This window comes from Branchiostoma lanceolatum, chromosome 8 (assembly GCF_035083965.1).
Source record: "Branchiostoma lanceolatum isolate klBraLanc5 chromosome 8, klBraLanc5.hap2, whole genome shotgun sequence".
Taxonomy (NCBI): Eukaryota; Metazoa; Chordata; class Leptocardii; order Amphioxiformes; family Branchiostomatidae; genus Branchiostoma; species Branchiostoma lanceolatum.
The window spans coordinates 15,698,216-15,726,118 of record NC_089729.1 but is presented as its reverse complement, the minus strand read 5'-3'; the positions used below and the strand labels follow the sequence as shown (position 1 = coordinate 15,726,118).

Below are 27,903 nucleotides of genomic sequence, written 5' to 3'. Positions count from 1 at the left end.
TCGCGGCGGAAAGCGCATTCTGCCCCGTAGAGCGCCTGGCCTGGCAACAATATACGCTGAATTACAGGTTATCATTAGTAGTGTTAGGTGAGAGAGAGGGGGGAAATCCATGGAAAATCGAGAGGCTCGACTACAATACTACACAGCTTACCTTGTAAAGCTGATGTTTTAGAGTTGTTATGATACTAAATCTTTGACTATCATGAGATAATCTATTGAGTCATAATGATCCATACCATTCATAAAACCATGGTAAGAATGATAAATTGATGTCACATTGCATGCTATTGTTGGGTATTATGTCTAGCTTTTGACATTGAGTAGTGCTTTAAATATTTATGTTTATTCGCATTACGCGTTGAGTTTCTATGGTCTTACCATTGAAACTGCAGTAAATTGTCATTCAAAGTGTCATAAAAAACAACTATTAAAAGACTACAGTATAAAAGGTATACACTTTTCTCCCATATACTTAATATCATGAGGACACCAATTCAGGTATATAGTCTTTATTACTTTGGATACATCATTTATTAGTATAGCTAAATTTACATGATATAACTTATCATCTTTGATCTAACATGTCTTGATATATTCAGAAAATTACTTCAATATTGCATGTTATGTTCCCTTTCTTAACTATTGTTGAAACATGATTTCCATGGCTAGCTTCACCTTACATAAACATCAGAATTACTTGTGGAACAAATTTGTAATATCAGTAGCCATTACTCAAAGGCTACTGTCTTTATCATGTGTAATATCTATAAATTGAGACAGGTAAGCAATATCAATACCAGTCATTCTTCAATATGACTTCGTTCTGCTTCTTAAGACTTGTCAGTTTCACACTTTATACCAGATAGCAAAGTTAAAAATCTCTTTAACATAGAATAAAGCACATTAACCTTCAGTGACTATTTGAAAATAAAGAACTGTATCATGTTAGTCTTGAAAGTTTCAGTGCTTCAAATTAACTCTTGAATAGTATTTCTATCAGAAATGAAATTAAGGGCACTTTTTACAGTTTACATTTTGCAAACCTTAATTTTCTGGAATTGCCAACAAAGACTCATACAAGGAAAAGAACAACTTCTGTTTTCCAAGAGGCAATACTTGGAGGTTGTAGTGGTCTTACAGCCTGCCTTGCATAACGGTGGTATTCTGCGTGAGCCAGCTCCCGCCGTCCACGATTAGGTTGGTTCCGGTAACGAACGATCCCACGGGGCTGACGAGGTACAAGGCTCCGTTAGCGATGTCCTCCTTAGTTCCTAGGCGCCCTGCGGGGATCGTCCTTGTCAAGGCGTCCATACTGCCCGTCTGCTGCTTGAGCTTTGCACCACCTTTAATTATGAAATGATAATGGACATCAGGTAAAAACACTGAATAAGCAGGTTCACTGTTCGAACTGCACATGCACAGTGTGATGTATTGTGGGTAATATTGTGTGTCACATGTCAAAGTTGAAGACCCCTGAGACATAAATAAAACACATCTGGATATGGTATAAAAAATTGAAAAACACAATTAAGTCACTTATAAGCAGCTTCATGGTTCAAAATGCACATCACAGTATGATGCATTGTGGGTAATATTGTGGGCAACATCTCAAAGGTGAAGGTCTCTAAGAGTAAGACATAAACAAAACACATCTGGACACGGTATGAAGCATGGTCTACACAAGGATTGTTTACAATTATGGGGCTTCAAGTTTGACCTCGTGTATGCATTGTTCAAACCAAGAACTGGTTCATTGCATTTCTGTCTACTGGTTAAGGCAGTTCACAGAATAATAACATGTTGAAGGGGGAAAGGAGGCATATAAAAGAAGGAAAGCAACAAAATACAAATGTACAAATCAATAAGGAAATAACCATTTATCATTTTGTAGTTGCTTCAAAGTAGCATTCGTTGCTAAAAATATACAAAGCACTTTTAAAGATAGGATACTACATCCTGAATGAAATGAATTATCTGTGTTCATTATTGTATACATGTAGGAGCATGTGTAAGATCAAACCAAGCCCGTACCCAGACGCCTCATGCCCTCGGTGTCATCGATGGGACCAGGAGCCACACAGTTGATCCTGATGCCGTGCTGTCCCCACTCCACTGCAAGATGGCGAGTCATCGCATCTGTACAGGAGAACAGCAACAACAAGCTATCACCCAACCAAAAATCAAGACCATAACATGTCCAGATCAAAAGATACAAAAACGGAAGTTCTGCTGCGGTACCAAGGTCACATACCAGGGGGCCCAAAATTGACCTTGACTTTTGGCTTCACATCACCTGCCCACATACCAAATATCACCGCAATCCAAGAGGTTCTTGAGTTATGCTGACTACAGTAGTGCGGAAACATAAACACACACACACACACACACACACACACACACACACACAGACACACACACAGACAGACACAACCAAAACTATATCTCCATTTTTCATGGAGATAAAAGCTATTGATACAGTGCTATGTTCTGAAAGTAGCTCATCTGACTCCTTCTGCAACTGATTTTTCCTGTATGTATAAGTCCATATTTCAATTGATGATATAAGGTTATGCATACTATAAAATCATTTACTTTTGCTGTGGTTTTAATTCGTGATAGGAGGAAAAAGTAGGTTTTTACAGAGTTCAAAATTTGAGGAGGAAACAATCCTGCAGTACAGATCTAGAAACGCATTTCTTTATGACTTCATAATAAGGAGAGGTCACAGCAAAAACAAAACCACTATGAACATCTAAGATTTACAGTAAATGTGTATCAAGAATAAAGCCATCTGTTACTGCCTCACCAATGGCTGCCTTGGCTGAACCAGCATGTGTCTGTAGAGGTACTCCTCTATGATGTAGGGTGGCAGTAATGTTCACAATACTGCCTCCATGGTCCTGTGGACAAACGCAAGGGTTACGTTAAAGGCACCCTGAGTATTTTATGAGGCTTGAAAACTGGAAATATTCTAGTTCCTGTGTTCTTTATGAAATTGACATTAAATTCCACTGTTTACCACATTTGCGGGCGGATTTCTTATCAAAGTGCTCAAAAGCGCCACAAAAATAAGCTACATGGTGATCTGTTAGTTTCACAGGCTTAGTGTACATAGACCGATACCATAGCCCCGCCCACCTGCATAAAAACGTAGAAATGCAAAATTAAAAGATAAAAATGCAAATATTTGATGGATATGCAGTCACTCTCTCATTGGGCGAACTGCTAATTGTGATGGGCAGTCAGGATCAGTCTACTTAGGCTTGGATTTTCTATCAGTTCTCACCACACAACGACAGTTACAACACCGTATCTTTCCTTGTTTAATGTCAATATGTAATGATATAGTGTTATTGAAACTTACTATGTGCAGGAATGACTAGAAATTGGAGTATTTTTATTCAAGTTCCAAGCCTCATAAATGCTCTGGATGCCTTTAACACACTTTTGACACATTTTTTGACATAACACATGTAACCTCTTGAACCATCTCCCAAATGACTTCACAGTAGTCATTAAAAGAAAACATGCTGACTGGAAGTTGGAAGTCTCGTTTTTGAAAGGGATTTAAAACACCTCACCTTCATGTACTTGTCGAAGACTGCCTTGCTGCAGTTGAAGGAACCGTGGGCATCAATCTCCATAACAGTCTTGAAGGCGTTGAAGGACAACTTACTGGCAGGACACAAGAAGTTACCAGCAGCATCTGTAATGTTTCACACATTTGTAATTACTATCCATGTCTTTCTAAAGAAATCCTTAGGCTAATAAGACTTAGTCTAACATTTCAGGTATTAGAAAAGAATATGTTATGGATGCATTGCAAGAAGGTACAAGTAGTTTTGTTGAATTTAAACTTCATTAAGATACAAAATGTATAACAACAGGACAAAAGGAACATGGCAGATCTTTTCTCTAGCTTCTGTCCAACATAAGATAAAATACACTATATATATATATACAAACCACCGTTAACAATATACATATACAAAATAGGAAATAGTGTCAACAATTTTATAGTAATAGTAAGCAGATCCTAGTTGGGCAACCCTGGGTGTTTATGTAACAAGATGTTCATGCCGAACTAATAAATAGATGAATAGTAAGCAGACATTGTTTGTTTGATTTCACGCATTTATCTGTTCATGAAAAACTCAAATTGGCCTGAAAGTCACTTTTCATTGAGGTCATGAAGAAACAGGTAAGACTAAGAGCCAGAAAAATTACAAGAAAGATATCGATACAGATTGCATTATTGAATTTTAGCTCAAGAAACTAAATGGCTGCAATTTGGATGCAGTCTTCAGTCACAAACTGATCCTATTACCTAACATTAACATAATGTGTTCAAGCAAGCAGCATTTTGAAGCAGTTAAGTACATGATTCTTTACTATGTTTGATAACAGTTGTGTGAAGTGTAAACTCACTGTTGACTAGAATGTCAATCCTGTTGAAGTGAGACAGCGCAGCATCTACAGCTGCAAGGATCTGGTCTGCCTAAAAGTACACACAAGGAACAACAGACAGGTAAAGATATACAATCATGTACTTCTAAACACTGTGTCGTGAAAAAAGGCCTAATATTGAGCAGTTACCACACCAAACATGTTGTATTGGTCTAAAGATCATTTCAAGCTGCCCAAGTAATGAGCTATATAGCTAGTTGTAATTCTGTACCAGCTTAAGTGCTTTAAGCTCACGCAGACGCAGTTCTACATCATATATTATAACCCAAGTAATGAGCTAGTTGTAATTCTGTACCAGCTTAAGTGCTTTAAGCTCACGCAGACGCAGTTCTACATCATATATTATAACCCAAGTAATGAGCTAGTTGTAATTCTGTACCAGCTTAATAAGTGCTTTAAGCTCACGCAGACGCAGTTCTACATCATATATTATAACCCAAGTAATGAGCTAGTTGTTATTCTGTACCAGCTTAAGTGCTTTAAGCTCACGCAGACGCAGTTCTACATCATATATTATAACCCAAGTAATGAGCTAGTTGTAATTCTGTACCAGCTTAAGTGCTTTAAGCTCACGCAGACGCAGTTCTACATCATATATTATAACCCAAGTAATGAGCTAGTTGTAATTCTGTACCAGCTTAATAAGTGCTTTAAGCTCACGCAGACGCAGTTCTACATCATATATTATAACCCAAGTAATGAGCTAGTTGTAATTCTGTACCAGCTTAAGTGCTTTAAGCTCACGCAGACGCAGTTCTACATCATATATTATAACCCAAGTAATGAGCTAGTTGTAATTCTGTACCAGCTTAATAAGTGCTTTAAGCTCACGCAGACGCAGTTCTACATCATATATTATAACCCAAGTAATGAGCTAGTTGTTATTCTGTACCAGCTTAAGTGCTTTAAGCTCACGCAGACGCAGTTCTACATCATATATTATAACCCAAGTAATGAGCTAGTTGTAATTCTGTACCAGCTTAAGTGCTTTAAGCTCACGCAGACGCAGTTCTACATCATATATTATAACCCAAGTAATGAGCTAGTTGTTATTCTGTACCAGCTTAAGTGCTTTAAGCTCACGCAGACGCAGTTCTACATCATATATTATAACCCAAGTAATGAGCTAGTTGTTATTCTGTACCAGCTTAAGTGCTTTAAGCTCACGCAGACGCAGTTCTACATCATATATTATAACCCAAGTAATGAGCTAGTTGTTATTCTGTACCAGCTTAAGTGCTTTAAGCTCACGCAGATGCAGTTCTACATCATATATTATAACCCAACTAATGAGCTAGTTGTAATTCTGTACCAGCTTAAGTGCTTTAAGCTCACGCAGACGCAGTTCTACATCATATATTATAACTGGCTGAAATATCTATTTACCCGGTTACATTAATTTCTATCATTAGAAATTTAAACTTTACCTTTCAACAATTTATACCTTTCCTGCCTAGCATGAAATTCATGTTAAGGTAGCCCTAAACCTGACTGAGGACTTCAAAGAGTATATATCAAACTATATGTTGCAGATAACTATGGACTTATCTATCACTAAAGCTAGTCAAGAGGTATATATTTTCCATCACCTTTCTGACATCCATGGGCAGAGCAAGGCATTTTCCTCCAGTGGCTTTCTCCAACTTTGCAGCAGCCTGTACACATGTAACAAATTAAAGTCACTGATAATTACGCCAAAAATAGTTACTCAAGCAACTGGATAAAATTTTGAAACAGTCAGACGTTTCAGACATGCAGCATCCGCTGTCTTTCGTCAGTGACCTCAGTGATAATTACTCTACTATTGTGTCATACATGTACAAGCAGACAAATAATAATTTGAGGACAAAAGAAAGATCTTTTTCATTTCAGACATAAGCTCAATGTGAAGACTAGGAAGTCCATCTACTCACTGCTTTGACTTTTTCCAGGTTACGACTTGCAATGACCACAGAGCACTGATGCCTGCAAAAGAAGAAAACTTTTAACTATCTTATGGAAAACATAGTATGAGAGCTACTTGCTGTACTAGGTTGTTACATCCCTCCTTTATTATGTGTCTCTTACATTATGTTTTTGCATGCTAGGCTCTGCTCTGTTCAAGGTAGTGTGAGATTCTAAAAGGAACTCAAGAAGGAAAAGTTATCAAAAATCATCATAAGCTGCCTCTGACCTCAACACTACTAAGTTTAATCTTTAATATATACCAGGCTTTTAACTAGCATGGCATCTGGGCATCTTCTGGATGCGCTACACTAAGAAAACCAAGAAATTAGACATCCTCCTTTTGCAGGGGACACCCAGGAGAGGTGGTCCTGTTTCCCTGGCAATTACAGACATTACACACACACTGCCATTGTTTCACACACACACACACACACACACACACACACACACACACACACACACACACACACACAGGAAACGGTCTCCTTGAATCAAAATAAAACATCGGCTTACCTCATGAACACCTCTGCTATTCTGAAGCCGATACCAGAACCACCACCAGTGATGAAGGCCACCTTGCCCCTGTATGTGTGAGAATACAGAACAATCTACATTCATAGTCAAAATTTCCACCAGCTACCATTGTGTTCAAACTTGAACAAGGGCTATGGAAATGTTACTAGTAAAGACAAATTTCCTTATGCAGTTTTCACAATTAAGGCAACTTTCTTTTTTGCAAACTTTTTTTTCCTATTTGAATTGCACGCTCGCATCAGTTTTGGGGTTCCCAGACGATGTCATCCATATAATCAAATTAACATGGCCTAATTTACAAAATGGACTCTGATCTCGACTTAATTAGTGCCCTTGCTACTTTTACCCAGTCTCTTAAGTTAACACAAGAATGGAAGGGTTCTACAAACAGAAAATCAAACTGTTTGATATTTACATCAAATCATAAATGCCGTTTATGAAAGTATCACTTTAGAATGTAAATTTCTGTCTCAGTTGGAAAAGTTTGCAGCTCGGCCAAAGGTCGTTGACCGATCAGTCAAAACTCGCCGGGCCCGTAAATTCCTTACAGTTGTAAATTACAGCGCGTCAATACCTTACCACAACGGTAAAACTTCAAAGCAAATGTTCCCACACACTGTCATTGCGTAAAAATACTCACTTGAGCAAGTCTCGCCGGTAAATGTACTCATAAGTCTGCAAGCAGACGTCAAAATCACCGCTTTCCGCCATCTTGAAAGTTTACACTATCCCAGCATGCTTTGCGAGATGACGAAGTTTTCCGATCTTGAAAGTTTACGATCAATATTTGTGACAAATTCCAGATTTAATCTGTCGCATTTTGGTTGAAAATTCTACGGCATCAAAATTGTACGACGATCTGAAACGAATATAATAAAACCTCCTTGATTTGACCACGTCGTAATTTGGACTAATAGTTTATAGTTGCGAAAAACACAAAGTGATAAAAGTTACGTATGTTCAACACTTAGATTATTATAAGTTGCGGCTTATGATCATCCTTATGGCTTTATGGAGCTTATACGACCTACGCATACGGAAAACCTTGACTTTATATACTGGCTGTGCTCGTCCAAGTGTTCTCAACCTAGGTATGAACAAATTCGACTATTCCTTAGCCTTTAAAAACTTAATCAGCCTTGTTCTCTATAGCCTCCGTTGCAGACTCCTTCCGGCTGTTTTCTTTTTCAAGTTACAGTTTTACTATAATGATTACATTTTTGTCTTATTGCTTCCCGGCTAGCAATAAGACAAAAATATAATAGTAAAACTGTACCTTGAAAAAGAAAACAGCCGGAAGGAGTCTGCAACGGAGGCTAGTTCTCTATATGTGCGTTTAAACTCATGATCAATGTTAACTTTGTATGCTCTGACACTTTTTGGTGTGCGCTCTTTGACGTTAAACTAAACATTTGCTTACCGAGTCGTAGTCAGCCGTCGTAGCGTCTGTCGTTGCTGTAGTCGTCGGCACCGTAGTAGGCTGTGCTTGCTGGAATGGTGTATTGGGTGCTTTCCCCCGATTGTTCCGTGGAGTTTTAGCAGGTTTTGGTGTAAAGCCGGCGCTCTAAAAACCTTCGTGCCCAAGTCTTAGCAGCTTGGATCATGGGGGCTGGCGTGTTTTTTTGGCCAAGGAAACCGGGTCACTCGTACTCTTCTCGATAAAGTTGGGTCCTTTTACGTGCAAAGGTTTGACGCTTGAGGCTAACGCCTAAATTAAGCTCCCTCTAGATCTACACGAGTGGCTACCGGCTTAACGTCCCCTCTGAAAATACACTTTTCCGACACAGTCGTGTCCAGACCCGGGCGCAAACTTGCAATCGGGATGCTGGTTCCAAGGAATTTGAACCAGACGTGGCGAGTGGCAGTCCCCTACACAGTATGTGGGTCAATATCAAAGCTTTCCATGCCCGACTACAATATCACACAGCCACGTGGCCCCTGTAAAGCCGATGTTTTTGAGTTGTTATATATGATATAAAGCTTTAATAATTACCAGATAATCTGGTGAGTTATGACTGATAATGATGAATACCATAGACGAGCAAACGGTAAGAATGATGCATTGACTTTGCTTTGCATGCCACTGTTGGGTATCATGTTTAGCTTTTGACATTGAGCAGTGCTTCGAATATCTTAAATCTATTGACATATTCGTTGAGTTTCTATGGTCTTTTCCTTTAAACTGCAGCAGATTATCATTTTAAGCGTTGTATATAGAAAACAACTATAAAAAACCTGCACTATTAAAGGAATAAACTTTTCTCCCACATATATAACATTATTATGAGGACACCAATTCTGGTGTATTGATTTTATTCATTTTGATACATCATCTTATTTCAGGTATAACATTTATCAGGACAGCTAAATATATAGAACTTATCATTTTTGATTTAACATGTATTGATATATTCAGAAAATCACTTCCATATTGCATATTATGTTTCCTTTCTCAACTATTGTTGAAACATGATTTCCATGGCTTGACCTTACATAAACGTCAGCATAACTTGTGGAACAAACTTGTATTACCATCAGTAGCCATTACTCAAAGGGTACTGTCTTTATATCATTTTTAATACATTTGTCTATAAGAATATCTATACGTTCAGACAGGTAAGCAATATCAATACCAGTCATTCTTCATTATGCCCATTCTTCGCATGGGATTACCTTAGTTCTGCTTCTAAAGATTTGTCAGTTCCACTCTACATACCAGATTGAAAAGTTAAAAAGCTCTTAACACAGAACAAAGCACATTTACCTCAGTGACTACTTGAAAATAAAGAAGTTGTCTGTATCATGTTAGACTTAAAAGTTTCAGTGCTTCAAATTAACTCTTGAATAGTATTTCTATTAGAAATGAAATTAAAGGCACTTTTTATGGTTTACATTTTGCAAACCTTACTTTTCTGGGATTACCAAAAAAGGCTCCTACAAGGAAAAGAACAACTTCTGTTTTCCAAGAGGCAATGCTTGGAGGTTGTAGTGGTCTTACAGCCTGCCTAGCACAACGGTGGTATTCTGTGTGAGCCAGTGTCCACCATCCACGATCAGGTTGGTTCCGGTAACGAACGATCCCGCGGGGCTGACGAGGTACAAGGCACCGTTAGCGATGTCCTCCTTGGTTCCTAGGCGCCCTGCGGGGATCGTCCTAAATGTCAAGGCTTCCATACTGCCCGTCTGCTGCTTCAGTTTTGCACCACCTTGAATTATAAAATAATAATGGACATCAGGTAAAAACGCTGAATAAGCAGGTTCACTGTTCGAACTGCACATGCACAGTGTGATGTATTGTGGGTAATATTGTGTGTCACATGTCAAAGTTGAAGACCCCTGAGACATAAATAAAACACATCTGGATATGGTATAAAAAATTGAAAAACACAATTAAGTCACTTATAAGCAGCTTCATGGTTCAAAATGCACATCACAGTATGATGCATTGTGGGTAATATTGTGGGCAACATCTCAAAGGTGAAGGTCTCTAAGAGTAAGACATAAACAAAACACATCTGGACACGGTATGAAGCATGGTCTACACAAGGATTGTTTACAATTATGGGGCTTCAAGTTTGACCTCGTGTATGCATTGTTCAAACCAAGAACTGGTTCATTGCATTTCTGTCTACTGGTTAAGGCAGTTCACAGAATAATAACATGTTGAAGGGGGAAAGGAGGCATATACAAGAAGGAAAGCAACAAAATACAAATGTACAAATCAATAAGGAAATAACCATTTATCATTTTGTAGTTGCTTCAAAGTAGTATTCGTTGCTAAAAATATACAAAGCACTTTTAAAGATAGGATCCTACATCCTGAATGAAATGAATTATCTGTGTTCATTATTGTATACATGTAGGAGCATGTGTAAGATCAAACCAAGCCCGTACCCAGACGCCTCATGCCCTCGGTGTCATCGATGGGACCAGGAGCCACACAGTTGATCCTGATGCCGTGCTGTCCCCACTCCACTGCAAGATGGCGAGTCATCGCATCTGTACAGGAGAACAGCAACAACAAGCTATCACCCAACCAAAAATCAAGACCATAACATGTCCAGATCAAAAGATACAAAAACGGAAGTTCTGCTGCGGTACCAAGGTCACATACCAGGGGGCCCAAAATTGACCTTGACTTTTGGCTTCACATCACCTGCCCACATACCAAATATCACCGCAATCCAAGAGGTTCTTGAGTTATGCTGACTACAGTAGTGCGGAAACATAAACACACATACACACACACACACACACACACACACACAGACACACACACAGACAGACACAACCAAAACTATATCTCCATTTTTCATGGAGATAAAAGCTATTGATACAGTGCTATGTTCTGAAAGTAGCTCATCTGACTCCTTCTGCAACTGATTTTTCCTGTATGTATAAGTCCATATTTCAATTGATGATATAAGGTTATGCATACTATAAAATCATTTACTTTTGCTGTGGTTTTAATTCGTGATAGGAGGAAAAAGTAGGTTTTTACAGAGTTCAAAATTTGCAGAGGAAACAATCCTGCAGTACAGATCTAGAAACACATTTCTTTATGACTTCACAATAAGGAGAGGTCACCGCAAAAATAAAAACACTATAAACATCTAAGATTTACATTAAATGTGTATCAAGAATAAATCTGTTACTGCCTCACCAATGGCTGCCTTGGCTGAACCAGCATGTGTCTGTAGAGGCACGCCTCTATGATGCAGGGTGGCAGTAATGTTCACTATACTGCCTCCATGGTCCTGTGGACAAACGCAAGGGTTACGTTAAAGGCACCCCGAGCATTTTATGAGGCTTGAAAACTGGAAATATTCTAGTTCCTGTATTCTCTATGAAATTGACATTAAATGCCACTGTTTACCACATTTGCTTGCGGATTTCTTATCAAAAGTGATCAAAAGCGGCACAAAAATAAATAAGCTACATGGTGATCTTTTAGTTTCACACGCCTAGTGTAAATAGACCGATACCATAGCCCCGCCCACCTCCGTCAAAACGTAGAAAAGCAAAATTAAAACATAAAAATGCAAATATTGGACGGACATGCAGTCACTCTCTCATTGAGCGAACCGCTAATTGTGATGGGCAGTCAGGATCAGTCTATACTTGGGCTTGGATTTTCTATCAGTCTTCTCACCACACAACGACATCGTATCTTTGCTCCTTTAATGTCGATATGTAATGGTATACTAGTACTAAGTAGTGTTATTGAAACTTACTATGTGTAGGAATGACTAGAAATTTGAGTTTTTTTATTCAAGTTCCAAGCCTCATAAATGCTCTGGATGCCTTTAACACACATTTGACACATTTTTTTGACATATCACAATGTAACCTCTTGAACCATCTCCCAAATGACTTCACTGTAGTCATTAAAAGAAAACATGCTGACAGGAAGTTGGAAGTCTCGTTTTTGAAAGGGATTTAAAACACCTCACCTTCATGTACTTGTCGAAGACTGCCTTGCTGCAGTTGAAGGAACCGTGGGCATCGATCTCCATAACAGTCTTGAAGGCGTTGAAGGACAACTTACTGGCAGGACATAAGAAGTTACCGGCAGCATCTGTAATGTACGACACATTTACTATCCATGTCTTTCTAAAGAAATCCTTAGGCTTATAAGACTTAGTCTAACAGTTAAGGTATTAGAAAATAATATGTTATGGCTTCATTGCAAGAAGGTACAGGTATTTTTTTTTTAAATTTCAACTTCCTTTAAGATGCAAATGTATAATATAACAGGACAAAAGGAGCAGGATAGATCCTTTCTCTAGCTTCTGTCCAACATAAGATAAAATAAACTATATATACAAACCACTATTAACAATATACATAATTATACAAAATAGGAAATAATGTCAACAATTTTATAGTAAACAGGTCCTAGTTGGGCAACCCTGGCTGTTCATGTACAAGATGTTCATGAAGATCTAATAAATAGATGAATAGTAAGCAGACATTGTTTGTTTGATTTCACGCATTTATCTGTTCATGAAAAACTCAAATTGGCCTGAAAGTCACTTTTCATTGAGGTCATGAAGAAACAGGTAAGACTAAGAGCCAGAAAAATTACAAGAAAGATATCGATACAGATTGCATTATTGAATTTCAGCTCAAGAAACTAAATGGCTGCAATTTGGATGCAGTCTTCAGTCACAAACTGATCCTATTACCTAACATTAACATAATGTGTTCAAGCAAGCAGCATTTTGAAGCAGTTACGTATATGATTCTTCACTATGTTTGATAATAGTTGTATGATGTGTAAACTCACAGTTTGGTAATAACTAATTTGTTTTAATCGAATGTAATAATTGTTATCTTTGGTTGATATTGTTTTTTTTGCCATTTGTATTCGCCACTGATCAGTCACTATTAGTTCTTTTTGTTACTTACAGTGTATGTTCTCATGATTCTGTTGATATGGACTTTTCATATTAATTTGTTAACATAAGTTCTGTTTAATTTCAGTATATTGTTACCTTTGGTTGATACTGATTTTGTTATATTTACTTGCCAATGAGGCTGTTATTACTATTATTTTGGATATTACAAAATTATAAGTAGTCCATTTGTTTCCACCTTTACTTATTGTTTTGGATCCGTGGCTTATGTTCATTTTCCTGTACTTTGATTTTCTCTTGTTTGTATTATGTGTTATTCATTTTGTGAAATGGAATTTAAAAAAAATTATTAAAAAAAACTCACTGTTGACTAGAATGTCAATCCTGTTGAAGTGAGACAGCGCAGCATCAACAGCTGCAAGGATCTGGTCTGCCTAAAAGTACACACAAGGAACAACAGACAGGTAAGGATATACATGTACTTCTAAACACTGTCGTGAAAAAAGGCCTAGGTAATATTATTGAGCAGTTGCCACACCAAACATGTCTAAAGATCATTCTAAGCTGCTCAAGTAATGAGCTAGTTGTAATTCTGTACCAGCTTAAGTGCTTTAAGCTCACGCAGACGCAGTTCTACATCATATATTATAACCCAAGTAATGAGCTAGTTGTTATTCTGTACCAGCTTAAGTGCTTTAAGCTCACGCAGACGCAGTTCTACATTCATATATTATAACCCAAGTAATGAGCTAGTTGTAATTCTGTACCAGCTTAAGTGCTTTTAGCTCACGCAGACGCAGTTCTACATCATGTATTATAACTGGCTGAAATATCTAATAATAATATTACCCGGTTACATTTCTATCATTAGAAATTTGAACTTTTCCTTTAAAAAATTTATACCTTTCCTGCCTAGCATGAACCCCGACTGAGGACTTCAAAGAGCATATATCAAACTATATGTTGCAGATAACTATGGACTTATCTATCACTAAAGCTAGTCAAGAGGTATATATTTTCCATCACCTTTCTGACATCCATGGGCAGAGCAAGGCATTTTCCTCCAGTGGCTTTCTCCAACTTTGCAGCAGCCTGTACTCATGTAACAAATGAAATTCACTGATAATTACGCCAAAAATAGTTACTCAAGCAACTGGATAAAATTTTGAAACAGTCAGACATTTCAGACAGCATCCGCTGTCTTTCGTCAGTGACCTCACTGATTGTGTCATACATGTACAAACAGACAAATAATCATTTGAGGACGAAAGAAAGATCTTTTTCATTTCAGACATAAGCTTAATGTGAAGACTAGGAAGTCCATCTACTCACTGCTTTGACTTTTTCCAGGTTACGACTTGCAATGACTACAGAGCACTGATGCCTGAAAAAGAAGAAAAATTATGGAAAACATAAGAGGAAGGAGGAAATGGCAGCAGTAGCACAAGACCGCAACCTTTGGAGGAGGAGTACCCGAAGCCAAGTTGACCTATGCAACAAAGTTGCGGGAGGATCCAAGGTCTGAGGTAAGGTATGGAAAACAAAATATGAGAGCTACTTGCTGTACTAGTTTGTTACACCCCTCCTTTATATTATGTGCCTTTTAGTTACATTATGTATTTGCATGCTAGGCTCTGCTCTGTTCAAGGTATTGTGAGCTTTTAAAAAGAACTTAAGAAGGAAAAGTTATCAAAAATCATCATAAGCTGCCTCTGACCTCAACACTACTAAGTTTAATCTTTAATATATACCAGGCTTTTAACTAGCATGGCATCTGGGCATCTTCTGGATGCGCTACACTAAGAAAACCCAAAAATTAGACATCCTCCTTTTAATTTGCAGGGGACACCCAGCAGAAGAGAGGTGGTCCTGTTTCCCTGGCAATTACAGACATTACACACACACTGCAATCATTTCACACACACACACACACACACACACACACACACACACACACACACACACACACACACACACACACACACACACACACACACACACACACACACACACACACACACACAATCTCCTTGAATCAAAATAAAACAGTAGCTTACCTCATGAACACCTCTGCTATTCTGAAGCCGATACCAGAACCACCACCAGTGATGAAGGCCACCTTGCCCCTGTGTGTGTGAGAATACAGAACACTCTACAATCATAGCCAAAATTCCCACCAGCAACCGTTGTGTTCAAACTTGTACAAGGGCTATGGAAATGTTTAACTAGTAAAGACAAATTTCCTTATGCAGATTTTGCAATCAAGGCAATTTTTTTTGCAAACTTTTTTTCCTATTTGCATTGCATGCTCGCATCAGTTTTGGAGTTCCCAGAGGATGTCACCCATATGACATAATCAAATCAACATGGCCTAATTTACAAAGTGGACTCTGATCTTGACTTAGTGCCCTTGCTACTTTAGTTTTACCCGGTCTCTTTAGTTAACACAAGCATGGAAGGGTTCTACAAACAGAAAACCAGACTGTTTAATATTTACATCAAAACATAAATGTCATTTAAGAAAGTATCGCTTTAGAACGTATTTTTGTCTCAGTTGGAAAAGTTCACTGCTCGGCCAAAGGTCGTTGACCGATCAGTCAAAGCTCGCCGGGCCCGTGAATTCCTCCCAGTTGTAAATTACAGCCCGTCAATACCTTAAAACAAAGGTAAAATTTCACAGCAACTGTTCCCACACACTGCCACTGCGTAAAAATACTCACTTGAGCAAATCTCGCCGGTAAATGTACTGGTAAGTCTGCAAGCAGACGTCAAAATCACCGCCTTCCGCCATCTTGAAAGTTTAAGCTGTCCCAGCATGCTTTGCGAGATGACGAAATTTTGCAATCTAGAAAGTTTACGATCAATATTTGGGTTAAAATCCACAGATTTAATCATACATAAGTTATAAAAACTGCATACATAATTTTCATTCTTATTTCTTGATAAGAAAACGTTGGTTATTGTTTGATTTTTATATTTTGTCGGTACTTTTCCGGAGATTACCGAAGGTAGCCGAGAGTTAATGTATACCAACATCCGGGAGCTTTCACATATTTCGGGCAGTTTCAAAATGGTGGAGTTTCACTTGTTGTGTACAGGTGGTTGCTTTGGCAGCGATATGAACTACACCTAACGTGCAAAATACAGTTGTCCTTTCTTGTAAGACGGATACTGCACGCTGTACGTACCTGTCTGTCTTAGGTACTTTCTTGAAGACTTGGTCCTAAAGGAGTTAAACGAAGATATTCGGTGTTTTGAGTGAGAGTAACTTGGAGTTCTTGGCAACAGGGCAAGTGATCAAACAAGAATCTAGTCTTGAAAGTCGCAGGACTTTCTTATCGTTTCCGTCCTACAAGACTTAAAGATTAAGACAGTCCAGTTTCTTGGAGGAACACAGTCAAAGGTGAGCCGCCTTCGATCTTCTATGCAGGTATTGGAGAAGAAAATGTTGTGGTATGGGGAGGGGGGTGCTATATAAGTTCTAGTACCTACATACAAATTCATATTATCTTAGATCATCAGAAAATTGCACATAAGTCACTAGAATTTATGGCAGCTGATGTTTCTATGATATAAGATACAAGATTTCTGTTATATCACAGACGAATTGATAATGAGAACACTTAAATGTCAATTGCATCAAGATCATCTAGAGTAGAATTATATGTTAGAATGTGTTCCTAGTGGTATGAAAATATTGATATATGGGATTTTTATCTTCCCAGTGTGAGTGGATCAAATTCTATCAACCTAGCCTTTTGATAGGGCACTGCTGTAAGCTCGAGGTTCCCTTAGCCAGGGGTAGGCTCAGGAGTCAGTCCTTCAGTGTTAGAGTACATGTAGTTAGTGACTGGAATGCACTACCACAATCTGTGGTGGATTCCAAGATAGTCAACGAGTTCAAAGCACGGCTGGACAAACATTGGGAAAGTCTGAAGTACAACACATGAGTAACGTTCGAGACGGGGCTTACCACAGGCCGAGCCTCCTCATCCCGAAGATGGTATAAAGGTATAAAGGTACTAGTAGCCTTACGCAGCTTGTACTTAAGTTAACATACAAAACTGTCGGTTTAACGGTAATGCAAAAAAAAAAAAGAAGAAGATCAACCAACCTCTTATCCCATTTTTTTTTGTTTATCTTTTTTCTTCCAGAGCAGTGAGGATGGCTCTGTACTTTGACAGTAAGATCCAGAGCCCTGATGGTACAGGACCATGTTCAGACCTGGCCTGGCACAGAACACACAGCGTGCTGGCCGTGGCTGCAAGTACTAGTGTTGGGGGTGGAGCTGTCAACCTGTTTATGGACGATGTAAGTAATAAATGTAACCGTTACATGAAGTTTATTTGGCTAAGTTGTTACAAAGTTGTGAATTTTAAGTAAAAGTAAACGCTCATCAAGGTCAAGTGTGAAATAAACATTTTGTGAAGTCATGCTAACAATATTTCATATATATATATATAGTAGAGCTGTGTACCTAAACAAATTTTAGGTACAGGTACAGGTACATGGGTCTAGGTACAGGTGTACCTGAACCTGTACCTAAACTACTTGTTTGGAAAATGCTAGATTTTCAATAAGGACAAAGGCATGTTTGAACTGGTAAAAAGGTATTATCTTTATGAAAACACAGATGGAAATTTGACTCCAGCCATGCAAATGTGTTTTCTGTGCTTTAGAGTGACTTTAGAGCACTGCCACGGTAATTTCATAGTAATTTTATCTGTCAAAGTGGCCATCCCCTGAGTCAGGTCCAGTACCTATACAGCAGGGTCAGGTATTTTGGACCTGTACCTAATTGATTGTACCCGGTACTGTGGTATAGTGTACAGGTACACAGCTCTATTTCATAGTGTTAAGTTAATAGAGTCAATTCCATGTCACCGAGAGGGTTTTCAGATAATATTGCTAGTGAGTTCAAACAATTTTAGGTAAAAGACTATTCCAGTCAAAATGTTTTAAATTGTTCAAACAATCAAGAATGAAAGTTTGAACATGTTTGAACTTATAAATATATGTTGGAACTATTTGGAAAGTAATTGCACAAATATCTCTTTATTTAGAACAATTTTCAAACATCTATGTGATTGTTTCACTGTTTGAACATGTTGGAACAATTTGCATCATTTTTCAAATGGTAGATTTGGGTTATTGCCCCCATAAAAGTAGGTGCTAATCGCACTCTATTGTCTGCCTCTGTATATTTTTAGATTTCACGTCTAGACCTTTGTCTTGAGGCGTCTATGCATGGCACCCAGGCCTAATCCCCTATACTTTGAAGGGATGTGTGAATTGCCCTGTTCCCATCCCACTGACCCAGTTATACCATGTTGTTATAATGTTGGAACATATAGGAATAAATGATCAACCTATTTTCCAACAGTTTCGAAAATAATACAAATAACATCTGTAATGTTAGAAATTTGTCTAACATGTTTGAACACAGCAAAAACTATTTAGAACATCAAATGAATGTTGGAAATTGTTCTAAACAGTCACTTATCTCCCTTAGATTGTTACAAAGGTTTTGCAAATGTTAGAACAAAAGGCAACAAACACCCTCTCGGTAATGTGGAATCGACTCTAACAGCAGTTTTTTTCCAGGAACTGTTAAAAATAGTGGTCATGAGGTCAGATCACACCAGGTGGTGAGCAAGGTTTCGCAGAGATGATGAAAAGACATCTAGCTAAGTCTGACCAAAACCCTGCGTATTGATTAATTTTGTTATACTAAAGTATCTAGTACCAAATTTAACAGCCCCCAGTTTAATTTTGGAATTCCACTTTAATTTAAGACTACCTCCCACATTTCAGTTATCTTAAACCCAAATGACTTAATATCATATCTGGTAGGTGAAAATGAAGTTAGAAATATGTAGCAGCCATTGATGACCCCCTGGGGATTAGCCCCATTCTGCAGATTTCTAAGAATTGGAGCCAGAATTCTGAAGAATTCAAAAAAGTGGATCCAGAATTCTGGGAATTCCGGAATTATAATAGATTACTTTTTTTCTAAAATTTTTATGGTTCTTAGTGGCAAATGTGCTTGATGTTGGCAGTGGCACATCAGCAACTAAATCCGTAGTGTGTTTTTTGGCACACTGTTTGACAGATTAGCCGAATAGGCTCGGTGGGCGTCACTTCACCGGTCATGGTATTTAAGAAATATCTTGTTAAGTGCCTTTCCCAAGGGCACAACATCGGGGCATGGTGAGTATCGAACCCGGACCTATTGGTTCTGAGTCCAACGCTCTAACCGTTGTGCCACATCAATGCCACATTTCCTTTTAGTACAGTGATATTAAAGGCGTTAACAAATGTTATGTTTTTTATTATTAGGGAGAGCCAGTTCCAGACGGTTGTATCCAGCGTTCATCACAAGTGACGTGCATGAGCTGGCACCCGAACTACCGTATCCTGGCCATGGGCTGGGAGAACGGAGATGTCCTGATGTGGAACGATCAGGACAAGGAGCTGCACGAGGCCAAGTCCATTCACGATGCGGGGGTGGCAATCCTGGAGTGGAGCACCAATGGGACTCGTCTGTTGTCCGGTGACAAGGTGGGGGAATATGTATAAATTTCGTGGCACATGAAAATCATGAGTTTGCAGTCTAAACAATAAGCAGGTTCACGGTTTGAACTTCACATGGTATGCTAATTTGTTAACAGTTCTTGGCTAGACCATGCTTATCAATACATGTCCAGTAAATAAGTGTTTTGTTAATGTCTCAGGGGCCTTAACTTTGGCATGTTTACTACAATGTATCACACTCTGCAGCATGTGCAGTTCAAACTGTTAACCAGCTAACTGTAGTTACAAAATTATAAATGTTTTCAGTGTGAGTTTGTAGTAAGACTAAGATGTCTCCACAAAAAATGCAAACTTGCAGTGAAAATCTCAAAGCATTTCTAACCTGGGAAGTTTCTCTTTTATATATTTTTTCACTGTATTTATGATTTTATCTCATTTATTTTGATGAACTTCTTGACTTAAATATGATGAGTATTTATCAATTGTTCTGTAATTTAAAATTGAAACTTTATTTCTATCCTCTGCAGAATGGACTCATCACTGTGTGGAAGATGGATGGGAAAGGCAGAGCCCATGCCACCCCCTTCTGTAAACACCAGATGGAACAGTCCATCTCAGTGTGCCTGGTGAAACCAGGGACAGCAGTAGACCCAGAAAAGTATGCATGTCAACTTACTGGCTGTCTAGGTTTGCTTAAGATACAGAATTACTAGTAGTCTGAAAAATAAGAAGGATCACCCAAAAATATTGTGAAAGGCAATGAAACAATATAACTGGCAATTTTAACATTATAATTCTTTATTCTCTTAAGATTGAAATGAACTTTTGTAAAAATGTTGAAATCTGAAGTTGAGCATTGCACATTATTTAAAAATTTTGTTGATTTGGAATTTAGTCCAAAATTTAGTCCCTAATTCCTTTCCCTAATTTTGTCTTTCTAGAAATGAGGTTAACTGTAGTAAATGTTGCCTTGCATGGTTACATCTCTTCCATTCATATCAATTGATAGAATCTTGTTGTTGCAGTATACTGTACTTCAATCTCAAACTTGTCAAAGGAATCATAAGATTTAAGACTACCAGTGGAGCTTTGCAAATTGAATTAGCACACTGAAGTAGCCGTTTGACACCCCATTCTATACTGTTTACAGAGTTAGGCAGCAGGGAGAAGGTTAACATATAGTCTGTCCTCTGTTTTGCAGTGACATTAGCGGTCTAGCGCGGGCAGCAGTAAGTGGAGATGAGAAGGCCCTAGACATGTTCTCATGGAAGAAATCCCTTGGTTCTAAAATCACCCTCGGTCCATCGGAAGGCCTGGCTTTCTTTCTCGGAGGAATAGACGGTAAGAAATTAATATTCCTGTCAATCAGAGAATTACATTTGATAAGTGGAAACATTATTTTTATGCACAAACAGACCTTAAAGTTGTAATTATTTTGGTGCACAAATTCAATGGAAACTTTTTATTTTTTCACTTTTTTAATGTATTTCTGTCATTGCCATTACTTTTCATTTGAAATGATACCATATGTATTGATACTTCATATTTTGTGTAAATATTATGCAACATTATTTAAATGTGTGTGTCTGTTAATGATCTTAATACATAATCTCAGAACTTAGTGTTTATTGAAATGGCTTCTGTTGTATACAATGACAATGACAATGAACTTTATTGCATATTCAAGGCCCAACTTGGGCTAAATGCATTAGGTAACATGAAGTAAAAGAAATAGAACATTTCTCTATATTCCATCTAAATCTACAGAGTCTCTTCTCTCTTCTTGAAACATTTGTACACAAATTCACATAGTTTTTCAATCATATCGTAGTTTCTAGAAGACATAAAACATGTGAATAACTCGTTATACAAAGGAACCAGGAAATCCAAGAGCTCTGTTCTATTTGATTTGCACTTACAAGGATTTTCTTCTGATTTAATCTAGGAGATGTCTATTACCTTGATGATAAGGGCAAGAGTTCGAAGGCCTTCACAGCAGATGGACCCATAGAGAAGCTGCTTTTTTTTGAAGAGAAGAATATTCTCGTGACGGTGACGTCTGGTCTAGTTCTGACCCAGCACAACGTGTCGTCCGAGGGCGTCTTTCAGGAAGTATCCAAGGTAAAGGAATAAACAACAAACAAACAAATCAAGCATCTCATATCCGTGTGAAGTATGAAGAGTTTTTGTAAGATCCTTGACAAAATATAACATAACCATTGTCCATCATTGCATGCTCTATACTTGCACATGCCATACTTGGATTTCTGCGAAACAAATTTGGACCGGGGCCAACTATGCACGCACATCAGGACAAGCAAACATACAGACTGTAATAATATCTTCATTTTCAAACAACCTTCTGAAATAAAAGACAAGTTGAAATATAGAATTTCCAACATGTTGCTCTGTAACATTGAAAATCACTATCTGATTTTTTTCAGTGACCAGCTTTTTTTAATGCATACACATAATACATGTAGATGTATATGTCACTGATTTAATTTGTAATCGATGTTTTGATTGACAGGTGAAGCTGAGTGGAAAGACAGGACAGTTAAACATCATCTGGGCAGGGCGAGGGCTTATGGCCACAGCTACTGGGGAACCCCTAATCAGGTTTGTCACAACATTCTAGTCTATGAAATGATCATTCAGACAGTGCCCCATATGGTGTCCAAATTTTGCTTAAGACAACATTTACATGGCTTCAACAGGGGCAATGCCAGATTTTTAAATCTTAGTTTGTAGAGGATAGATGATATATATAATATATATTTTACAACAGTTATTAATCAGGATATCATATGTTTAGTGTAAGTCTACCTCCAGGACCCATCCCTCCATCCCTGGACATATATTTGCTTATTGGCACGGGGTAAAATTGTTCCTGTCAATCAAAAAATTTGACCTTCATGTCTTAAAATTGATGGAAGTGTATTTTCATAACAATTTAGATTATTGACTTGAATTTTAATCTTAAAATAAAAATCAACCACATGGGCTCTCATGCAAAGTGGAGAAAAATGTTTACAAAATGTGAAAAGATATATTAAGATGTTGAGATGCAAAATTGATCCTGGAAAGTGAAAAACTGTAACAGTTGTTGTTAGGTACAATACTAAAATGCATTTTCCTTTTGCAGAATGTGGGATTTGGAGAAAGACGACAACTATGCCCTGCCCCTGCCTATAGACAGCACTGTCTCCTTCACATCTGGGGAGTCAGTCAACTGTCTGTCCTTCTGTTCCAAAAAAGGTAGAGTCACGATAATTAAGGCCTAAACAAGTGATATGAATTCTAGGTATAGGCCACACATTTATCATAGTTAAGAACAGTACCGAGACTTTTGTAATGTTTTCAACTATTGATATTATAGTTCAAGTTTTCCATTAGTGTAATGATTGGCTTTTTATTACTCATACATATAAGTGTGCTTCTCAGTTTCACTCCTTTTTAATAATATTTTGATCCAAAGCCTATAATGTTAACTCTAAGTACAGTGCAATCAAAAGCTATCTTTTGGTGCCTTTCCACTAGGTGTCCTCGCTGGGGGGACTACTGACGGTAAGGTTGTGATGTGGAAGTACGCTCCATTGCCGGGTCTCGCGGGAAAGAAGCAGGAGGGAGACGCCAAGTGGAAATTTCTGACACCGACAGTGTTGGAGGGAAACATAACCCAAATACAGGTAATACTATGGATAACAAGTCAAAGTAATAACAAGTCTGACCTTGAGTATGACGTGACACAAATGCTCAACGACGCCTCACCTTCGTCTACAAACTTGTTAATAACCACATTAATGTAGACACTTACAGTTTGCTGATACCAGCCCAGGGGCGCACCAGGGGTAGCCACGACCTTAAGATTTACACCATCCACGCAAGAACCGACACATATAAACACTCCTTCTTTCCCCGTACTATTCCCCAGTGGAATACCCTGCCTGGCACGGTTGCGACGGCTCCCACCATTGAGTCGTTCCGTGCCAGGCTGGAGGCCTGCCCGCCTTAGCCCGGGACCTCAACTCCCCCCCTACTTTACCCCTGAAGGGGTTATTTGGGGGCAACCCATATGTAGATTAGTATACTAAATCTTACAACTTCTGGTTTCGGGAATGAATGAATCTAGCGATCCTTCTCCACACAACAATTTGAACAAACTCCTTCCAAACTTTATCAAGCCTGAAGACAATGCCTTCACTGCAATGCTAATATTATTATTATGAAATTACAAGAGCCTGATACATTTGGCTGAACATCGTTGTGACAAGCTCTAAGTGTGTGCCTCTAACAATCTGACATTACTGTGTGAGTGTAGCCATTAGTCATTCTGGCTATATCAGCTACAATATCATTGGACCTGTGCAAAACCAAACTTCCAATTCTCCAAGTATCTTATTGCACCACTTCTGCCTTACATCGTGTCACTTGTGCAATATTGACATGGCTGCAGACACGCACCAAAACAAACAAAAACAAAACACACCAAAGTTAACTGATAACAATACCTTTATTTTTAAAAGTTAAGGAGTATTTTCCACTAATCTCCATATGTTCCACACTGCTTGCTGGGATAGCGGGATGTATAAAAATCTATTTTCAGAAATTTGAGATTCGAAAAATTGAAGTCAGCCACGGAAAATCTTCCTTTTTGATATTCTACAGTGGGGCTCATCCATGAACCTGCTTGCTGCGAATATCATGGCAACAGTCATCATTCTGAGCGAGCAGTCTATGAGCGCCCACTTCCGTGACGGCGTGACAGCGGTACAGGTATCGTCGACCCAGCTGTCCATCGACAATTTCACCACTAAGGCTCACTACGACCTGAAGGCAGAAATTCAAGTTAAAGGAGTGTACGTCACACAGGTATGAGACCATTGTCTTATCCATTGATGGTGGGAGACCCAGATAGTCTATGATATTGTTTGTGGCTTTGTCAATATGACAAGGGTTTTCGAGATTTTACTAATTCTAAAATGACGGCTAGGCTTTGCCCTTTGAAACAAGGGATAGAAGTTAGGGAAAAGCCCTCTAGCAGCTTATTTTTAAATTGCACATTATGAAACCTGAGCAAATAATCTATGCAGCTGTGGTTGCTGTTTGTGCTGTCTGTTGATATCAATCTTGAATACCGTTTCCCCTTTCAGAGTCACTTAGCAGTGTGGAACGGGAAGAAGCTTGTCGTCTACGACATTCCGTCCGACAAGGGCGGCGTGATGCGGATGACGGGCACGTTCCAGACGGACTCGGCGCTGGTGTGCATGCACGAGCAGAACGTGTACACGGTAGAGCCGGGGAAGATCCAGGTGCGGAACTTCCAGGGCACGGTCAAACAGCTGCTGACGTTCTCCGAGCCCGAGGGGGAGCCTATCGCCATGGACGTGTGCGGCCAGTACTTGGTCGCGGGAACAAGCACAAACTTTCTCAGGATGTGGGACCTCTCAAGGAGGTTGGTGGAAATACTGGAGAATGTATCTTGCCGGGTTTCTGTTCTTAAAAAAGTTGACAAACATTTGTAAAAAAAAGTGGATTTTGAAGGTTTTAAACTTTAATTGTCCCTATGATGCTTAGGTGCCAATTGCGCCGTTGCCCGACGGGTGTAGTCCCGGCCATTTCTGAAGCCTCAAATTTGTCCCGGTGGACTGCCGGGTACCGGGGTGGGGAAGGGGGTAGTACCTCTCGGTGTTCGCACAATTAGCTCCTTGCGTCTGTTTGTTACAGGGTCCCAGGTTGAATTTAGATCCCGAGTTAAAGTCACCACGGGCCCCGGACGTGCCCCAAAATAGCCCATTACTAAATCTTCATTTCTTTATTTTTAGGGAAGCAAAGCAACACTGCAATCCAAAGAACCTTGGTGAAGTGATACCAGAACTGGGCATGATTGTGTCTGTGAAGAGCAATTGTAATGGCAGCAAAGTAGCTGTCCTGGTCAAAAAGGTAAGGGTATATATACATAGTACAACTAAATGTTTTTTGTATGTACAAAGTAATCGTATGTCTTATTTTGCCATTTTTGTTGTATGTGTTTGAAGTTTGTTACTAATACTTCAACTTGTTTACTTCGTCTTTGTTGGAAAAAAAGCCGCAAAAACTGATGTTTGTGAATAAGATGGTAAGTTTCAGATGAGACATTTTTTAACTGTTTTTTCGTGAAACATTTTTGGGACTTACTGGTACTATCAACTGAAAATGGTGCTGGTGTATGGTGGAAAAATACACACTATCTGTGCATGGGGGGGGGGGCAATACTTTTGGGGCAGTTTTTCCTCCTTTTGCGTTTTGTCTGTCAGGTTTCAACTGTTGAAAACATGGTTGAATTTTCTGGGGTCAACATCATTGTATGGTATATACTCTCACATTTCCCCACCTGTATGGTCGATATTCATCCATTCCTATTTACGTTATTTTCTGATTTTCAGTAAGTTATTTCTTTGTTTTTCTGTACTGTTTGAAACTTTGAAACTTTATTCAGTATTTACAACTTCGCAGGTTTGATTTGTAAACCTGAATTGCGTTGCAAATTTACACAACAAGTCAACATTACATAAGAAAATGAGCCATCAAAAAAACACAGAGGCAAATCACACTTGACACGGTCACAATAGATATGTAAAATCTGTTAGAAGCACGCTTACCATAGTCACATTAGATATATACAATCTTTTTTTTGCATTTGTAGACACAAGGACAGATGGACTCCAGACTGTGGATCTATGATGTAGAACTGGACAGTGTCCAGTACTTTGACTTCTCTTCGGGAATGGGAGAGTTGGACGAGCTGACCTCAGCACAGGAGGCCACGGGGGAGGAAATGTCTGAAGAACAGAGGTTGGTTACTCAAGTTTGAGAAAATCTTCACTCTTTTCTTTCCATTTGCTTGGATCACTTTGTGTTTCTCTACGAGTAATGTGTTTTTTAATAATTTTGTAACGAGTAGAAAACAATTTTTTTGCCCTGGCTGTTTTATAATTATAATCTTGAAGGAGAGCTATAGCTGTGGCACAGCCAGTTTTTAGACGGTGTACCTCAAGGCCTGTTATTTGGACCCCTCTTACAGTTGTACCTAACAGTACATCGTAGTTTCCCTGTACTTTGTTATCACTACGAACGCGGAAAAGCGACAAATGGACAAATTCGGTTACATTTTGGGCAATAAATTAGTGTTGGTTACAATTCTAAAATTGTCGCCGTTTAGATTGCCCCCAATTAGCGACATTTTCGGTTTATGGACTCAGGCCGAGTTCCATGGAAGTGGAAAGGTTACAATTTCTGGGAGAACGGCGACAAATGCCGGTTTATGGTCCCACCCGGCGGGCTAATGAACTGCGCTGTGAAAATGTCGCCGTTTGAATTGCCCCTCCCGCACTTGGGCCGGTCAATGCACACTTCACACCTACATGTTTCCCCTCCTACCGATAATTCCTATTGTGTATACTAATCCGTGAGGCAAATCTGCCCGCGTGGTTGTGAATAGATCGTCGATCTCGGCCGTGAAACACGAAAGACGGCCGAGATCGGCCGTGGCTGCGCCCCGCGACATGCTAGCGGCAAGCCGGGTCAAAGGTCATTCAGAGACAAAACAACAACACGGCGAGCGGCAAAATTCTCCGTATTTGCAACATCGCGGCGCGGTCTAATTTTGCAGCCGTGTTTTAGTATTGAAAAAATACCCTTCTGGTCGTCGGTGGAACAGACAACCCCATTTTCCCAGCGTCGTCGCGGACATGTTGTAAAGTAAACACTGGAAGTTCTGTGATCTTCTGTGGGGCACTATAGCCTGCTCGAACACGCGCGCGCTAGAATCAAGCGAAAGTAACCCGAGACAATTTACGTGACTCTAGCTTTCCAAATATGGAAAATTCATGCAAATGTCACGTGCAATCCGCCCGAAAGTGTGCTATGGGCTCGGCCGGTTGCTATGCAGTGATGAATGGCGGCGCCTTTGATGAACTGCTTGGAAGTTTTGCGATGGGCGTGGCCTATCGCATGTGAATGTGTTGTTTTCCTTTCCAAGCGTTTATACGGCTTGCAGGTGGTAAGGTAACGAGAGTTACGC

At 39.0% G+C, this 27,903-nt stretch overlaps 3 protein-coding genes across 3 annotated transcripts in view; 1 reads left to right on the top strand and 2 right to left on the bottom strand.

The window, feature by feature from the left end:
• Positions 1-493: 493 nt before the first annotated feature.
• Positions 494-7,684, bottom strand: LOC136440143 (peroxisomal 2,4-dienoyl-CoA reductase [(3E)-enoyl-CoA-producing]-like). Its single transcript, XM_066435989.1, has 9 exons — positions 7,589-7,684; positions 6,928-6,996; positions 6,381-6,432; positions 6,057-6,122; positions 4,429-4,498; positions 3,582-3,706; positions 2,807-2,900; positions 2,032-2,136; positions 494-1,343 (listed from the first exon to the last, which is right to left on the bottom strand). Exons 1-9 carry the CDS (start codon positions 7,657-7,659, stop codon positions 1,135-1,137), a joined length of 861 nt encoding a protein of 286 aa, XP_066292086.1. The 5' UTR covers positions 7,660-7,684; the 3' UTR covers positions 494-1,134.
• A 1,537-nt stretch (positions 7,685-9,221) lies between these two features.
• On the bottom strand, positions 9,222-16,118 carry LOC136440142 (peroxisomal 2,4-dienoyl-CoA reductase [(3E)-enoyl-CoA-producing]-like). The gene is made up of 9 exons (XM_066435988.1): positions 16,028-16,118; positions 15,365-15,433; positions 14,640-14,691; positions 14,334-14,399; positions 13,672-13,741; positions 12,402-12,526; positions 11,612-11,705; positions 10,843-10,947; positions 9,222-10,154 (listed from the first exon to the last, which is right to left on the bottom strand). The coding sequence occupies exons 1-9, from the start codon at positions 16,096-16,098 to the stop codon at positions 9,943-9,945; spliced, it is 864 nt and encodes a 287-aa protein (XP_066292085.1). The 5' UTR covers positions 16,099-16,118; the 3' UTR covers positions 9,222-9,942.
• A 232-nt stretch (positions 16,119-16,350) lies between these two features.
• The window catches only part of LOC136439509 (intraflagellar transport protein 140 homolog), a 37,689-nt gene continuing 26,136 nt past the window's right edge, over positions 16,351-27,903 (top strand). Inside the window, exons 1-13 of the mRNA XM_066434927.1 lie at positions 16,351-16,710; positions 17,467-17,618; positions 19,647-19,868; positions 20,369-20,499; positions 21,043-21,182; positions 21,787-21,962; positions 22,372-22,460; positions 22,987-23,099; positions 23,382-23,530; positions 24,510-24,713; positions 24,995-25,296; positions 25,667-25,784; positions 26,527-26,675. Of these exons, the coding sequence (XP_066291024.1) occupies positions 17,472-17,618; positions 19,647-19,868; positions 20,369-20,499; positions 21,043-21,182; positions 21,787-21,962; positions 22,372-22,460; positions 22,987-23,099; positions 23,382-23,530; positions 24,510-24,713; positions 24,995-25,296; positions 25,667-25,784; positions 26,527-26,675 (1,940 nt within the window). The 5' untranslated portion in view covers positions 16,351-16,710; positions 17,467-17,471. The remainder of the gene's footprint in view (positions 16,711-17,466; positions 17,619-19,646; positions 19,869-20,368; positions 20,500-21,042; positions 21,183-21,786; positions 21,963-22,371; positions 22,461-22,986; positions 23,100-23,381; positions 23,531-24,509; positions 24,714-24,994; positions 25,297-25,666; positions 25,785-26,526; positions 26,676-27,903) is intronic.